This window comes from Eupeodes corollae, chromosome 2 (assembly GCF_945859685.1).
Source record: "Eupeodes corollae chromosome 2, idEupCoro1.1, whole genome shotgun sequence".
Classification (NCBI taxonomy): domain Eukaryota; kingdom Metazoa; phylum Arthropoda; class Insecta; order Diptera; family Syrphidae; genus Eupeodes; species Eupeodes corollae.
The window spans coordinates 24764433-24782601 of record NC_079148.1 but is presented as its reverse complement, the minus strand read 5'-3'; the positions used below and the strand labels follow the sequence as shown (position 1 = coordinate 24782601).

General features: G+C 33.1%; 1 protein-coding gene across 1 annotated transcript in view; it reads left to right on the top strand.

Moving 5' to 3' along the window:
- The window catches only part of LOC129948396 (putative RNA exonuclease pqe-1), a 76883-nt gene continuing 58714 nt past the window's right edge, over positions 1-18169 (top strand). The window contains exon 1 of the mRNA XM_056059386.1: positions 1-2080. Coding sequence (XP_055915361.1) covers positions 1564-2080 — 517 coding nt within the window. The 5' untranslated portion in view covers positions 1-1563. The remainder of the gene's footprint in view (positions 2081-18169) is intronic.

The window sequence follows — 18169 nt, the reverse complement described above, 5'->3', positions numbered from 1 at the left end:
TTTCCCGGTGACCGGTTAAATTTTATAAATATAATTTCATATTTTGCAAGAAATATTTCGTAATAAAGTGTGTCACTTCAAAAATACCGCTAGTACGTGTCCGAAACCACAGAATAACAATTTATTATCAATATCATTAATATAACTGACCCAGAAAATCGATTTTATCCTATAAACTTCTCTATAGACGGATCAAAAAAAATATGCAAAAGATTCAACAGCTGAATCGCAGAATCAAAATAAACAAGAGCAAAGTTTCGTGTCTTTCGTGTTTAGTTCACTTCGTGTGAAAATCCACACTTTCATATATAATACCTTAAGCTACATATCTATTGCTATATTATAAACCTGGGGAAATCACCCAAGAACTTTGAGTTTCAAGAGATTTCGTCACATCTATCGGCAATTTACGTCATTGAGCACATTGAGCAGAGCGAAAGCTTCAACTTCCGCACATATGTATTTCTGAATTGTGACGCGACGCAAACGTTTAATCCAACCAAAAATAAGCTACAAAGTCCAAAGCTTTGTAAGCTACAAAACAACATAAAACACGAACAACAAGTAAGAGATACGAGATACGAGTGTAGTTAAAACAGGAGAGAGAGAAAAGAAAAAAGAAAGAAAGAAAAAGTATCTCTAGATTCTATACTTCGGTCGGATGTGTACTGTGTGTAGTGATTTTATTGTATCTCAATCTTCGGACGTGCATAAAATTCGCTGATTTTTATTTTGGTCAAATCAATTTTTCTTGCAAGTTGAAGTTGAAGTGTTTAGAACTTAGAACATAGTTAGAAAGACTTCGTCAAGTAGAATATATGGATGTTGTTGGAAGTATCCTCAAAGATTAAGTCTCCTAGAAAGTATCTGTCCGAAAATCTATACATATCTACAATCAGCTGTTCGCACCGCGCCGCGAGAATCTTAGAAACGATCGTGGATAAAATAAGACTAAGAAAACGGCAACACTTTGTTTATATAGCGCGAATCAACAACAACAACAACAAAAACAAGAAAAAGACGACCTACTTATTCTTTGTTCTCGTGTAAATTTAAAGAGAAATTCTTTCTTATACTTAGCTTAGTGTCTTTCTACTGAATATTGATATTTTTAATATTTTCAAATTTATTTACGAAATAAAAATATAAACAAAAATTAAAAAAGTATTTGTTTAGAGTTTTATACCACGAAGTAATGATTAATTACAAATTTAATCACATCATCCCCATAACTAGTGAACAAAATTATAACGAACAGTTTTTAATAATAACACATATCGTTGAATCAATACAAATAACTCAGTTAGTGTATCTTTTGATAAAGAATATTCTCAAAACTCTTATTGATTTCACTTAAAATAATTTTCAATATTATTGTCCATTGTGTTTTTTGAATTTAAAACAAAGAGAACAAACGAGATAACACACTTTCCAAACAGTCCGAAAAGGAGATACGAATAAAACAAAAGAAAAACATAAACCTAAACGAAATTCGAATACCATATATAAAAAATAAATATAAAGAATAAGAAAAATAAACAATTATACGGTTATATTGGCATAATGAATATCAATAGTCCGATATTTGTGCCATTGGGCCATGTATCGGGTCAGGTCTCCGTTCCTGTCCCGGTTCCAGTTACAGTTCCAGTTCCACATCAATCATCATTGGGACAATCGGTTTTTGTAATGTACGATGTGCCTGGTCCTCATCAGAACTCTCAAGCTGTCTTATCAGCATCGACTGCAGCAAGGCCGTATCAGCAGTTTACAAACCCGCCTCCACCACAGCAGCAATATCGAAACACTTATCAGAATCAACATTTCCGACAACACGAACAACGTACGCGATATTTTCAGCGAATGCAAAACAATAGTGCAGCGTTGATGAGTCAAATTTCAAGTTCCCCTTCGGCTTCTGGTTCATATCAGCATCAGTTTGTCCAGAGTCAGCAATTCTTTCAGCGTCAAACCCAGCAGCGTCCTTTAATTACAAAGGAAGAAGTCGAGTATATGTTATGCATGCAGCGTAGATACCGTAAGGTCAATACTGTACAAATGCAAGTGGACGATGAACAAAGTGAGTATATGTATTTTAAAGATAAATTGCGCTTCTAGAAACAAAACAAAATAAAAACCTATCTAAAGATCTAAATTTTGGGAATCACACAAGCACTCTTTTAAAATATTGTTCTAAATAAGTATCTATTGAAAATGTTTTGTTGTTTGGCACAAGCGTCGCGTCGCGTCGTTCGTTGGTTTTCGATGAGTTAAACCGCTAGTTCAACGAACGACAATGAACTTGAACGAATCGATGTTTTATAATTCCTTCGTTGTTTTTGTTTGACTTTTGTTATTTTCTTTGTTGGGGGTTTTGATGTACATATTATCTGCACATAAGTGGGGGAGTACAATGTACAAAGATGATGGATCTTTGCCTTAAACTTTTTTTTTGGTATTCTGGGGACGACCGAAAACCGACGACGCGACGAAGTGAAAACCCAAACAAAGTAAAACGTTGACGCGATAAGGGTGCGATGACGTGATGTATATAGAAATTGCGAAAAAGCCGACTCTGTCTGGGTCGCATTTGTTTTGTTATCATTGTGCGAACCGGCAAATACCGCCAGTCACCAGCCAAGCCAGCCAATCTACCACCAGGGGAGCTAGCTAGAAGCTATACGGGTATAGCAGATTTGTTATTTTATTTTACTGGGAATAAAATGCGGTGGCTGTGGGTGAGTTTAATGTACTACAACTTGAAGGTCATGGATTTTTTGTTGTTGTTGATGTGCTTATTCAACGAATTATAATATAAGTACTAATTTATATATCTTTTGAGCAGAAAAGGAGCACTGAACGTATAGAGGATAGGGTAATATCAGATGTTCATTGCTTTGCTCATGGTATTTAAGTTCATTCAATTTTGTAGCTGGCTTCAAATATTCGGTAGGTATAGGATTATGTATGATGTAAGGGTGCATTACACTTTCAGGGCTGATTTTGATGATGGTGATGATGGGATGAGGGATCTTTGGTTTTATTTTTTAAATATTTGATTTTGATGTTTGTGGTTGAAGTTATTTTTGCTGTGAAAGTGAATCTAAGTGGTTCTTTGAGGTCGATGAAATGACGGAGTTAAATTGTGGTTATGTAATCTTAAAGGTGTCTGACAAGACTTTGTTTTAATTATCATACAATAAAAGTTTTCTTAAATATTCTGATGAAAATACTATTTCTAGCTTATTCTTTGTATTCTTATGGAATTCCGAATGGTGCACTACTTGAAAAAATTTATTGTTTTAAATTATTTCTATCCATCTTTTCACTGTTGATAATGTAATGATGGTCTTGTTTTATATTTATGGAATTAACTTTTCTGGAGCATAGTTTTCAAAAGGTCAGGTTTAAATAAAGATAAATAAATAATTTACTTCTGGCAAAGTGAATTTAAAGTCAAGAGGTGGATATGTTAATTTTTATGCAAGAACCTTTAGTAGGTATTTGAAGTATTGGAAAAGGCTTCCTTGAAACGGTGTAATCTTTCACTTTTACCTGGTCCTAGAGGGTTTCTTCATTAAGTTTATCCTATTTACTTAGTATTTGTTCCAGCACTTTGGCTTAAAAAACTGTGACTGGTAGGTATGCATTTTTTTAAGGCCAATCATCTTAGGAAACTTCTTAATCAAGAATTACCTAAGATTAAGGTAGTTTTTTTTTGTATATCAAATTGAAGAACTTACTGCAAGAACGGAAGTTTTGAAGAGATGCTTATTTTTAATATTGCTGTTTTCTTAAGTAATTCATTATTGATATGTGGTATTTTTGATCTACATAAATATTGGAAGATTTGCTTTATTGTCGTATGTCAATTAAATATCATCAACTCGTCATTGATCTCAATACATAGTTTAAAATTTCTAAAACTAACCTGAGGAAAATTCTACACAAAGATCTCGGGTTATTCTGACAAGGTCCAATTGACGTGAGCAATTAAATGTAGACCATTACATGCAACGTTATCGCTACGCAGTATGGGCCTACCCCATATCATGTTTTCAAGCCGTATTGGCGGTTCGAGGTACATGTGGGACCCATGTTATGCCAACATTCGATTTATTTAATTATCCATTTATCTAGTTTCCTCTTACAGATTGCTTTGACTTAACCTACATTTACATTTCAAAAGAAGGGGTTGGTACTCTGAACTAATGAAATTAAGTCTCTCGTTCCGCCTTCCTAATCATTGTAGCGTGTTCCAGGGGGAATTTTTTTTCAATAAAAGAAGTCTTGTCTATAGGGCTTTTCTTGAACAAAATAAGAAACAAAACGTATTAACTTCAACAAAACTTCTTTATTACTAATGAAAAATATTATTTTGATTACATGGAAACAGTGAAAAATAAATAAGTTTTAATTTGATTATTCTGAGCAAAGTAATTATTAAGTACAGTGATATTTCATATCGTAATAGATGAAGCCTCTTACAGTTCGGCCATCCTGACTATAAATCGTCCTCGATTTACAATTAAATGCAACAATATTTACATCAACATAACATTTGCCTTTTAAATTACTATTTTTTTTTTTAATTCTCTTACATCTAAGGACTTAAACATAATTGAGTACATCATACATAAATACAATTAAAATTATGAAATATCAGTTTTGTTTTTACTGTTCAATTTGAAAAAAAAAAAAAATAATAAAAAAAAACATTATGACAAAGTTTTAACATTAAAAAAAAAAACTTTTACATAAAATTGATGAAATAAAAAAAAAAATCCGATTAAATTGATTGATGCAAAATTAGAGATTATGTTTGAACATAAGGCTTCATGTTCTCAGGGCAACATACCCCTTTATACGGCACGCGAGATATTTGGATATTTTCTATATCTTCTATAATATAACGGTCATTAGGCAAGACTTTTTTAACCTCATAGGGACCTTTATATTTAGCTATCAATTTTTTGTTTATTCCTGGAGTATTTACAAAGTTTTTAATTAGGACATAATCACCGATTTTGTATTTCAAAGGTGGCTTATGATTTTTATCAAAATTAATTTTGTTTTTGTTTTGGCTTTTGACAGTTTTTTCGTTTGCAAATTTTCGGAGCTCATCTAAATTCCTAGTTTCTTTCTGTAATATATTTTCTTCTAGATATTCTTTTAAGTTGTCCATAACTTCACCCTTTTGACAAACACCAAAAAGGAGTACACTAGGGCAAGCACCTGTGCTCTTGTTTTGTGTGTTATTGAGAGCAAACTCAACCTTTTTGAGATGTAACATCCAACTACCTGCATCCATTTCACTTTCTTTCGACAGCATTGGGGTAAGGCACCTGTTTATTCGTTCAACCTGGCCGTTGGACTGAGGTGAGCTAGTGGCCACCTTAATATGTTGAATGTTATACTTTTTACAGAAATCTAAAAAATCGCCTGAGGTGAAGCAACTACCCCTATCTGAAATGATGCGTGTTGGCTTACTATAGTATGCAAAATAAGATTCAAGGCATTGAATAACTTCTTTAGTCGTTGTAGTTTTAACAGCGTAAAGCTTCGTATATTTTGTAAATCCGTCGACTACGACAAGTATATGTTTTTTGTTATTTGAAGTTGAGGGAGGTAATGGACCGTAATGGTCGATGTGAACTGTATCAAATGGCTTGTCTCCTTTAGGAATATTGTGCAACACTGCTTCTGTTTTTCCAGAATGTGAAGCGAAATGCAGACATTTTAAGCAACTACTTATATATTGCTTTATTTTGTTTTTCATTTGGGGAAACCAGTATGTTTTCTTTAAAAAATTAAAACATTTCTCAACCCCGAGGTGACACAAATTTTCATGGTGAGTCTGTATGACATTCCTTTCCATCGAAGCTGGAACATAAAACAATATTTCTTTGTTAATTTTTCGATAGACTAACCCATTTATAAGTTCGTAGCTAGAACTCTCCCTTTTTTCAAGCAACTCGACTAATCTTTGTATAGTTGTATCTTTTTGCTGCGATGCAGCAAGCGCATGCTCAAACGTTTCAGGTTCAACAACCAAAATGTTATGACAACGACTTAAGGCATCAACATGACCCATTCTCTTACTATCTCGGTGCTCGAGGACGTAATCGAAATCTTGGAGCTCTAGAGCCCAACGAGAGATTCGAGGATTAAGATTCTTTTTATTTAGAGTTTGGGTCAGTGACCTACAGTCAGTGACAATTTTGAACCGAATACCTGTAAGATAAACTCGAAATCTCCGTAGCGCGTATATGATAGCAAGGGTTTCCATCTCATAAGAATGGTATCTTGATTCTTGATCCGTGGATCTTTTCGAAAAGAAAAAAATAGGATGGAGCTTTTTGTCTTCTTGGCGCTGTAGCAATACAGCTCCAAAACCTAAGCTGCTGGCATCGCAGTGAAGCTCTGTCTCGGCGGTCGGACTATAAATGCTCAAAAGTGGAGCTTCTAAAAGGGTTTTTTTCAAAGTGTTAAAAGCATCCAATTGCTTATCTCCAAATTCAAACTTTGTGTCCTTTTTCAACAAATCGTTAAGTGGTTTTGCTAAAAGAGAAAAATCTTTTATGAATTTTCGAAAGTAAGAGCATAAACCCAAAAACGAGTGCAACTTCTTTTCATTTGTAGGTATAGGAAAATCGGCTACAGCTTTTAAACCTTCATAATTTGGACCTATTCCATTCGCCGAAACCTCATATCCCAAATACCTAATTTTCTCATACATAAAAATGCACTTATCTAAACGAAGATGCAAACTATATTTGTAGACAACCTCTAAAACCTCTTTTAAGACTATAAAATGTTCTTCTTTAGTCTTCGTTGCAATCAACATATCATCGATATAAATCAACAGTTTACCAGAATCAATAAGATTTTTAAACATTTTATTAATGTAACGCTGAAAAGTTGTTGGGCCGTTCTTAAGCCCAAATGGCATTCGAAGGTATTCGAATTGTCCCATTGGGGTTACAAAGGAAGTTAGTTTAATAGAATCTTCGGCCATTTTCACGTGGTGGAAACCACTTTTAAGATCAAGCAAAGAAAAGTATTTTTTGTTTCGCAATCGGTCCAGATGATCTTCTATTAACGGTAATGGAAAATTATCCTTGACCGTGATTTTGTTTAAATTGCGGTAATCGACACAAAGTCGAACTTCACCAGACTTTTTCTTTGTCAGTACTATCGGAGATGCGAACGGTGAATTACTTTCACGAATTATGTTATTTTTAAGCAAATCGTCTAGAACTTTCTGCAACTCAATTTTATGTGCATATGGAAGACGTCTAGGAGTACAATAAAAAAAACTGTTTGGATTAGTCAGAACTATTTCCATTTCATAACCATTATCTGAATATTTCGCATTGGTTGTAATACTCCCGAAAACTAAATGTTCTAATTTTATCTTTTCATCATAAGTCAAATTCTCGTTTATGTTCAAGTTAACAATTTCATCGCGGGCATTGCATAAATCAATTTTTGAAATAATTTCGTCACAATCAGGATTTTCCATTTTTTCAACATAATTTTTATCATCAGGCTTAAAACTAATATTCAAATCCTTTACACATTCTAAATTTTTAACATTTTCAAGTTGTTCTTGTTCTTTAACATCAGCTCTTTCGTTTTCAACTATTTTAGTATCTAAATCACCAATCGCTAACTTAACATTTGTTTTATGTAAGAAATCTCGACCTAATATGATTGGGTCGTTCATAGTTTTGTTACTCACAACATATAGACAAAAATTAACATAGTTATCATAAAATTTAACACTACATGATAAATTACCTAAAATTACCAATTGGGAACTGTTAATTCCAACGAAATTGCAAGGTGATGGTTCAAGTGACGTCATCAAAATTGGTGGTACGTACCGTTGTTGAATGAAACTTATAGGACTGCCAGTATCTATAACGGTCATGATGTTCATCCAAACTCCAAAACTTTCAGCTTCCCGATTCGCAGATTTAATTTCATACTCCAGCACTCCATGAAAATCGGTCATCAATGTTGAAACTGGAGATTTCATTGTACATTTTCCTCTCTTGACGGCGAGAACTGAAGACTTTTGTGGACAATTGGTGATAATATGTCCCTTTTGTCCGCATCGGAAACACGAACCTTTTTCTCGGCAAGCTTTGGGACAGTTACGTGATATGTGACCCTCTTCGTCACAGTTAAAGCACCTGACCTTAGCATCAACACGTGGCACACTTCTCGAAGGTTGTACAGATCTGTTGTAACCAGAACTCGTAGGTTGCAACTCGGATTTCATTTTTTCATACTTGCGCAGAATGTTCTTGAGATCAGCGATGGTATTTGCAGTAAGCATGATTTGCTTATTAAATATTGAATCAGGAATCCCCTTGATTATATAGGCAATCACATCCTGTTCATCAATCTCTGCGGAAGAAGCTATCTCCTGCATGGATAAGACGTATTGCTGGTAATTTTCATCTCTACGTTTTTTTCGATTTCGCAATGTGTTATGGACGTCTGTTGCGGTTGTATGGTAGTGAAACTCGGACATCAGAGCGGCTCTCAGATCTTTCCATGATCGAAACGTTCTTGACCGCAAAAATAACTTGGCCGTACCTTTAAGAAGTCTTTTGAAATAAATGAACGCCTCTGAATCGCTCAGATGGTTAGTGACCATAGCATCCTCGACGTTTTCAATCCACTTACTAATAGAGTAATTATCGTCGCCACTAAATAATGGTAAGGACTCCTCGATATCACGTGACGAATGTGCACTAACGTGCTGGAACTCACGAATAGGGCTGTTAGTGCTGAGTTCAACCAAACGTTTTTCCAACGCAGCGATTTCTTCCTTTTTCTTGACTAATTCACGTAGTTTTTCAAGACGTTGTGACACAGCGCCATCCTCGTCCTCATGTGCGTCATCACAACTTGCCTCACTTTCCTGGTCAACAACAGGGAACAGATTTTCAATCTGCTCAGGTTCAAGCGAATCAATGGCTTCATTTAAACGGGCCTTAAGTGAAGTCTTGGTACCATGTGTGCTTAAATTCATCTGGACAAGCTTCTCTTTAAGGATTTGCACAGGAGCGTTTTCCAAAAAACTCAAAACACGAGCCATTGCGTTTGCATCCATGTTTGGAAAAATTTTAGGATCAAATTTTAGGACAAACAATTTTTTTTTTTGTAAATTTTCTTTAATTTATCGTAAGAAATGCAACCACTATTCAATTAAATGAGGAACTTTATCCCACTTCTGATTTATTATAGGGCTTTTCTTGAACAAAATAAGAAACAAAACGTATTAACTTCAACAAAACTTCTTTATTACTAATGAAAAATATTATTTTGATTACATGGAAACAGTGAAAAATAAATAAGTTTTAATTTGATTATTCTGAGCAAAGTAATTATTAAGTACAGTGATATTTCATATCGTAATAGATGAAGCCTCTTACATGTCCTGGCTTAAAGGAAACGTGATATCAACATCTGATATCCGTATTTCCTCAGATAGTCAGGCAGCTATCAAATCTCTGGACTCTGTCTCTACAAACTCTATAACAGTCCATAACTGTCGATAATCTCTAATGGGGATGGCAAAACAGTTTAATATTCACCTTTGCTGGGTGCTGGGCCATAGAGACATTCCAGGTAACTATAAGGCAGATGAACTCGCCAGGAACGCTACAGTGGAGCTCATCCTACCACGTTGGGAAAATGCTGGCATACCAATCGCTACTTGTAAACTGTTGCTAATGCAAGACGCTATGAAGAAGGCAAACACCAGGTGGAACAACATCACCACGTGTCAAGTCACAAAAAACATCTGGACAGCACTAGATTTAAGGCGATCAAGATGCTTGCTATCTCTAAGCAGATCGCATATAAGCTCGATAATAGGTGTCATGATAGGATGCTGTCTAAGAGAAAAGATCTCCACGCCGTTAGGAGTATTCTCAAATGACTTTTGCAAAAGGGACGAGGAAGAGAAGGAAACAGTTCTTCTCAGTACATGCCTTGCTCTATCTCAAAAATGCAAGAATTACCTAGGAGAATTCTTTTTTAACGATCTAAATTATATCAGCATAGTCAGCCTCTCACGTTTCGTATGGGACTCAAGCTGGTTCCATTTAGCCTATGAGGAAGCCTTAAGATTCATGTGGTATCACAATGAACCATTAAATTGGCCCAAGTGTGTCCGACTCCATCATGGACAGCCACTTCAACCTAACCCAACCTAACCTAACCTACATTTACATTCTGATTTAATAGTAGTTTAAATACATTTCTTTCAAGACTTATGTATATCTAAATTGAATTTTAATTTAATAAATAATTTCATACGTCTTGAAAATCGTTCATTTGAACCGTAAATATTTGTATGCAAAAAAAATATTATATATTTGTCTGCCTCGAATATTTCTTCTTGGAAACTAAATATTCAAAAGATTTAAGACAATATATCATAAACAAACATAACGCATCTTGCAATCCGACGATTTTCCAGAGAACTTGGCCAATTAAGCGCATCTTGTTTAATTGTCTTACTAAAAACCAAGTATAAATGATTTCTGAACTTTCTCGATTCGATTTTTTGAAATTATATAAAACGGATTCCTTGCAACTGAAGCATATTCCAAAGTAAAGACTGCCCTAATTGCATATCAGGATTAGAACATTCTGGGCAATTTCTTTGAAGAAATCTTAAAAAAATCTATATGAAACATTATGCCGATATCTTTTACTTAAGATAGTTTTTTTAAGATTTTATTTAAAATACTATATTCATGTAGAATAATAGCTTAAGAACTATGAAAAGAAAAGAACATCTTACATTTCTTTAAGAAGCTTTAAAAAGATCTTGAAAAATTGGAGAATGTGCTACAGCGAAAACCAAGCGTAACAGTCACTTGAACAACTTTTTGTTATAAAATAAATGATATAGTCGAATATTTAATTTTGTTAAATTCCTTGCACTAAGAACAAAAGACTTTTTTTTGGAGCACCCTCTGCATAGTAAAAATTAGTTACGAACACTTTCAGTTTTATACGTATATTTTATAATAAATTCAAAAAGGAACATTAAATCGACATCGTCTTGACTATTTGTTTATAAATCCATTAGTTTGTTGGTTTTTAACTATAATACTTTTTAGATTCCCCAAGGGAGCCATTTTAGTCCTTTATTGTTTTTCTTTTCACGTACTTATCAGATACCACTCTTAAAGGTTAAAGACTTCTATATAATATTTAAATATTATATGATACATTTATGTACATATTTCTCTATACATACTTATGTATACATATTATAATCGTAATTTAATCAAAAAATTGAATTGACATTTCCATCAATGAAAATCTTTGCAATAATTTATTTTTCTGATTTTCATTGCCAATTACAATTTAATTTAAAGAACATTTGGACATAAGATTAATATAAATCAAGTGGGGTAAAATATTTTTAAGAAATAAAACTCATTTTATATAATAATTCAAAATTTCTTGGAATTCAACTTCATTCTGAATGATTACTTCCTAGAAAAATAATAAATCTACGAACGCACAACATGACCTTATATTATATGGCTGAGATATAATAATATGTTACATATGTTTTATTTTTTTAAAGAATTATTGTTGTTTATTTTCAATGCAGCAATATTTGCGATTAACTAGGAAGTCGAAAATTCTAACGAAAGGCTGAATAGGATTTATTCTGAAATGAGTCATAAAATACTATAAACAGACGCCGCCGCGCCGGCACCTACCTGGTCCTAAGTTTGCAAGGAAATTTATTTATTTCAAGAGGCGTAAAAATTCCAATTTTTCATTTTTACAAGAGATATTTGGTTTTTTCATTTGAACCAATAATTTCTAAATGAACTTTGTTTGGCTCCCGTTGACGTTTATTTTTTAACTTTTAACAATTAATTTTTTCACAAATGTCAAAGTAAGATTGACATTTGCGGTCATTTGTAAAAATACTCGTAGTACAAACTTTCGATAGAATGATGACTTTTCTATCAAGTGGATTATTTTTAAATCCCTTTATCGTAGCTCCGTTTAATCATAAAAATCTAAAAATTAAATTGAAAATAAGGAAATATTCAAAGACATACATTTATTTTTCCGAAATGTGGAAGAACATTACAGGAAAATACATCAAAAACAGAAACATGTTACATATTCATGCCGGATTTATGCAATGTCAAAGGTAGCAACATTATTTCCTCCTCATATTACCTACCCACCTTCTGCTGTGTGACGTTTATTTCAGAACGAGGAACTTCCTGTTTCGTAGTTTTATTTATTTATTTATTATTTTATTTTTCAAATCAAGATGAAAACTTGTTAGTGGTAAGGTTAAGAGTTCTTGAATATGAAAACATATAATCAATATTTACAGGAGTTTTATTTATTTATGCGAGGAAGGATTATGATAAATTTTATTTTTGATTTTCCAAAAAAAAGAATGCGAAAACTAAACAATGTTTTCCATGTACCAGTATTAAAAACATCTTCAAAGCTAAATAAAAAAACATTAACGTCATCATAATCACAAAGATCTTATTCAATATTTGTTATACATATTTAAATACATTTCGCAAATAAATAAACGAACGTCATTATTAAATCCTACCCTTATGTATTTTTTTAAGATAAGGTCATTTATTACGGTTGTGTTTTGAGTATATAAAGGGTGATTTTTTAGCTATTATCTTTTTGGTGACACTGGTTTAATCAGCTGACGTCCGTTTCGTGTTTTGTTTCACTGACAAACATCTTCTGTTTGGTCTATAATTTAACCATGAATCGTCTTGCAAATGAATAACGCTTGCAAATTATTGAATTTATTATCAAAATGCGTGTTCTGTTAAAAAATTCCATCGCGCGCTTCTTCGATTTTATGGTCAGTTTAATCGACTCACTAAATAGCTCAATGGGTACGTATATAACCAGAGTTGTCAGTTTTCGAGTGAATATCAGCCAGAAGAATTGCAAGAGGTACCAATGCATCCAGGAAAAGTCACAGTTTAGTGCGGTTTATGGGCTGGTGGCATCATTGGACCGTACTTCTTCAATGATGATGCGAATCGTAACGTAACTGTGAATGGTGAGCGCTATCGTGAGATGATATCCAACTTTTTTTGCCCAAAATGCAAAAGCTTGACTTGCATGACATGTGGTTTCAATAAGAAGCTGCCACATGCCAAACAGCACGCCCAACAATGGATTAATTGAGAGGCGAGTTCGGTGAACATTTTATTTTACGGGACGTTCGGGGCCGCCTAGATCATGCGATTTAACTCCCTTAGTCTTATTTTTGTGTTGCTATGTTAAAGCTCATGACTATACACTGAAGCCCGATTCAATTGACGCACAAGACAACATTAAAGCATTTTTTCGTGAGGTACCGAAATGTTGGAAAGAGTATGTCAAAATTGGACTAAGCAAATAGACCATTTGACCATTTGGTGCAGTCAATGTCAACATTTGCATAAAATAATCTTCAAACATTAAATTAAATGGACCTAATATCTATTCAAATAAATATTTCAGGCATTTTTCTTAATTTCATGTGTTTCATACTGCTTTTAAAAAATTACTCTTTTTACAAATAGTATTATACCCAAATTAATTTCTTATAGTTTAATTAACACCCCACTTTTTATGTTGTATAAAGTATCACATTAATAATACTTTACATATTTTCGTTTAATATTTAAGCAAAAATATTCAATTATTCAATCATTCAATCACTAATAATACATAATTAATCATCATAAATATAAAGTTGAAAAACTTGTTTTACCGAGGAAATTCACTTATGCTTTAAAATAAACATTTGGTTTTGAATTGTTAACATTTCAGAGTGTAATTTCTTAAATGAAATACAATTTTAGAGTTCTAATTTATTCACTTGGATTTTAAAAAATCTATGAAAATATCGACACAATTGTTTTAAGCTAACATTGTTTAAGCAAAAAGACAAATCCCATTATTTTTATAAGAGAGTTTACTAAGAAGTTTAGTTTTATTTATATTATACGCGCACTCAAGGGGATATGAATACCCTTATCATGATTAATCACAGTGCGAGCAATTAGGAAGGGAGGGTAGGATTAGAAAGGAGGTACCGGTGCACATTGGTTTTGAATGTCTGCACATTTTAATGAGTGGGAGTCATTGAGTCTGGTAAAGCATTCCACATTCGTGAGGTGCGACTAAAGAAAGAATCTCTGTACTCTTCAGTAAATTGGGCTCAAGGCTATACTTATGAGTATTCCTATAAAAGAACAGGTATTACGGTTGAATTGTTTGAGAGGAGGAATGCAACTGGCTATTTCATTAGAGCATTGTTTATGAAAGTAGCAACAAAATAATGACATACATGAAACCTTACGACGACGATGCTCGAGAGATACAAAAGTTTCAGTTAGACAACGGTCACCTATCGTTTTTAGACCTCTCTTTTAAATTCTGTTTAGGAGATTCAAGTAGGTTATAGAAGCACCTGCTCAGATATGGGAATTGTAATCGAGTTTGGGACAAATATAGGCTTTATAGATTATAGTTAGATCAGAAGGTGTAAAAAACTTCTTGCATCTTCAGAGAAAACCTAAACACGCAGCATTTTTGGTGATGTCAAATGCACATACCTAAGACTGAAAGCTGTTCGGTCTCCTCGATGCAAGTACCACTCATGGATAGTGGCATAGGGGAAAGGTTACGCTTTTGTGACAGTAGACAGCATTGAGTTTTCGAAGCATTAAATTCTACACGGTTTTGATTCCCCATTGGACAATGCTGTCAAGATCAGAATTTAATGAGCTCATCATACGCTGCTGTTGGTAGTCCACATCCGAAGAAAGAGGATGAGAATCTAGAAACGAATATGAAAAGCTGAGGGTACTGTCATCAGCGAAACAATTAAGTGGGTTAGAAGTTTCAGACAAAAGATCATTAATACAAATAAAGAAATGTGTCGGAGACAAAACGGAGCCCTGGGGCACACCAGCATTTATTTTCCGAAAGTTAATTTCTAACCCAACGAAGAAGGGATTCATCAATACCAAATGCACGCATTTTCGATAAGAGAGCTTGGTGCCAAACTCTATCAAATGCCTTTGAAATATCAAGTGCAATAATCTTACTTTCTCAAAAGCCAAGTAAATATTTGTTAAACTGTTCGGTGAGTTAAACCATGAGATCATCAGTCGATCTATTGCAAAGCAATCCATACTGCCGGTCATGAAGAAGCTTCCGTTCTTCAAGATATTTCTTAAGCTGAAAATTGATCAGCGTTTCCATGACCTTGGAAATATGGGACGTAAGTGCAATTAGACGATAGTAAGATGGTGAGGATGATTCGCCTTTTTTAGGGACAGGCTGGACAAATGCAGTTTTCCATCCACTCGGAAAGAGACCTGTAAAACCTCTTCAGAACCATAGCGGGGAAACTATCCGGGCCAGTGGATTTATGAATGTCAAGATTTTTAAGTACTCTAGAAACTGAACGGGCGTGAAAGAAGATTCGTCTAATAGAATCGTTTGGCAGCACTGTAATATCAGCAAACTGTGCTTCAAGCAAATTGGCTGTATTAATCGAGCTTACGTAGGGAGTGTCATTGGAAATTAGCGTTGGAACTGACGATGACGTGGTGTTGCGCAAAAATTTAATGTGTCGTATAAGTTCGTTACAAGTATTTCTAGCTAGTTTGAACTTATTCCGGTTTTCCTCAGTTGGGTTGGCTTTGTAATTCCGGAAACTTACATTTTTGATCCTAATAACCTCTTTAAAGCTCGAATCAAACCATGAGTTTTCTTTGAGTTTGATAGAGTTTACCCTATTGGGGATAAACTTTCTCATTCCACAAAGAATGAAGTTTGTTATCATATCTGTACTGGAATACACTTCACTATCAAGGAAGCATAGTGACCAGTTAAAGTTCCTGAAGAATTCATTGAGACCGTCCCAGTTGGCTTTCTCATATAACCAAACGGTTCTCGTAGGTGTTTTAACTTTAACTGGTTTTTTTTTGGGAGAAATTTGCAGATATGACACAATGGAAAATGGCATACAATTTGTTAGAAGCCATATTGATATCCAGACTTAGGTATATTCTACTATTCGAGCAGTTATATTACTTTGAATATGTCACTTTTTAGACAAGTCAAAATTACGCCATTTTAAACGATTTAAACGCTTTAGCAACGACGCGTTAAAATTTGTGGAAAAATCTAAGCTTTTGAGACAAATTGGTGAAATGGTGTTCGAGGCGGTATGTGTTGCTCAAAAGAATAGTTGTTTTAACCCGTAGTATTGAAAACAACCCAGATTTGTCGATTCCTTATTTCCGATCTTTGAAATTATGTATTCCATAAAATTAATTATCCGAAATTTTATTGAAATAAGATCCTCAGTGGTGAGGCCTATTTTTAGCTCGGAAGCTACCTTTATAAGCAGAATTTTTTTTTAAATCCAAGTTTAATTGTTGAAAAAATTTAACATCCTCAACGTATCACTATTTGGTACGGTTTTCAGACTGACGATACTTATTCTTAAGTGAATATGGTGTATGGAGTGCACTTTCAAGCTATTCGTAATGATTCCTGTGGCTGAAATTAGACAAATGTATTGATGTGGATGGCGTTTATTTTCAACAAAACGTTCCTAAACTCACAATTTTCAAAATATTGGCTTTTTATTTAAAGTCGCATGAAAATAAGGTATATTCTAATGCCCCACAATCGATTCAAAACCTTAAGGATGGAATTTGTGAAGTTATAAAAGGACGTACTTTGGTTATGGAAAATTTCATAATTTGTATCATTACATTTTCCAGGATCTAAAATCTAAATGAAATTAAGTTAAGTTTGTAGCTAAGATCCTGTGTATGAACTGCCTTCGTTACAAATATACAAGCATACTGTGGCGTATGAGTGTTTTTTTTTCATCCATAATAATACCATAAAACTGAATTTATTTAACTTAATAATGCATTATTTATCATTTTTTCGTTTTTGTTTGTATAAATTAAACACCAATTAATAAAATTAATGAAAGAATGCAAACAAATCCATCGACTCTATGCTTTTGTACATATTTTGAATTCCTTCCATCGGTTTTTACATTTTATGTACATATATAGTGAATATGAATTTAACCTCGCAGTCAAATTATGAAAAACCATCTTTGTACATATATCTTAAAATTATTCTTCCCAGGAAGATCGTCATCACTCTACCAGCTGGTATCTGTACATATATGTATATTGACGTTTTCATTAAAACTTAATTGAAAAACAATTCTAAAAACTTTGAGATACACACAAAAGAAAACGGAAGTGTCATGTTAAAAATAATTAAATTAAATTTTTAAGTAAATATAAGTAAAAAATATATTCTTTGTTGCATAAAATCAAAATAAAATCATCATATTCAAGGAAAATTTTAAAACTTAAAACAATTCACCTTGCAATTTTTCATTTCTATAATAACAACAACAATAACAATAACTATTACATCAACTTGAAGGAAGTTTTCTTAATTTTTTTTTGCTTGGGGTTAATGTCGGCCGTCCACATTGCATCGCATCATTGTCGGTCGTCTACACTGAGAAGTTTTTGTTCTTTAAGTCTTATAAAATATTGTTTTTTTTTTTTATTATTTCTTATAATAATTATTACATGTTGCTTTGTTAAGTGGTGGAGATTTTTTCACTTTTGCACGAAAGAAATTAACAAAAATAAATATATTTCTTTTTCGCAAGCACCAAGAAACATACACCCACGTAGTATTTTGAAAAGAAAAAAAGCTTCTTGTATTTATATTTATTTAAGCTAAAACAAGGTCGTAGCCAAGGAGGATAAGAAAAAAGATTGTTTTTATGATTATTTAACTATATTTTAATTACACTCAAAAAAAAGCTTCATGTATTTTTGCAATATAAAGTAGCATGACATCGCTGTTTTGAAAGTACATTTTAAATGATTTACTTCCTTACTGTTATTGCATATCACTGGTCTTTAATTATTATTTACCTCAAAACATCTTTCAGTTATATAAACAAATATATCTTAAATGAATATCGTTTATACAAATAAAAGGCTTTATTTATCTTAAAGCAAATAAGTACATGCTTTTTTTTTAAATAAAAAAATAATCT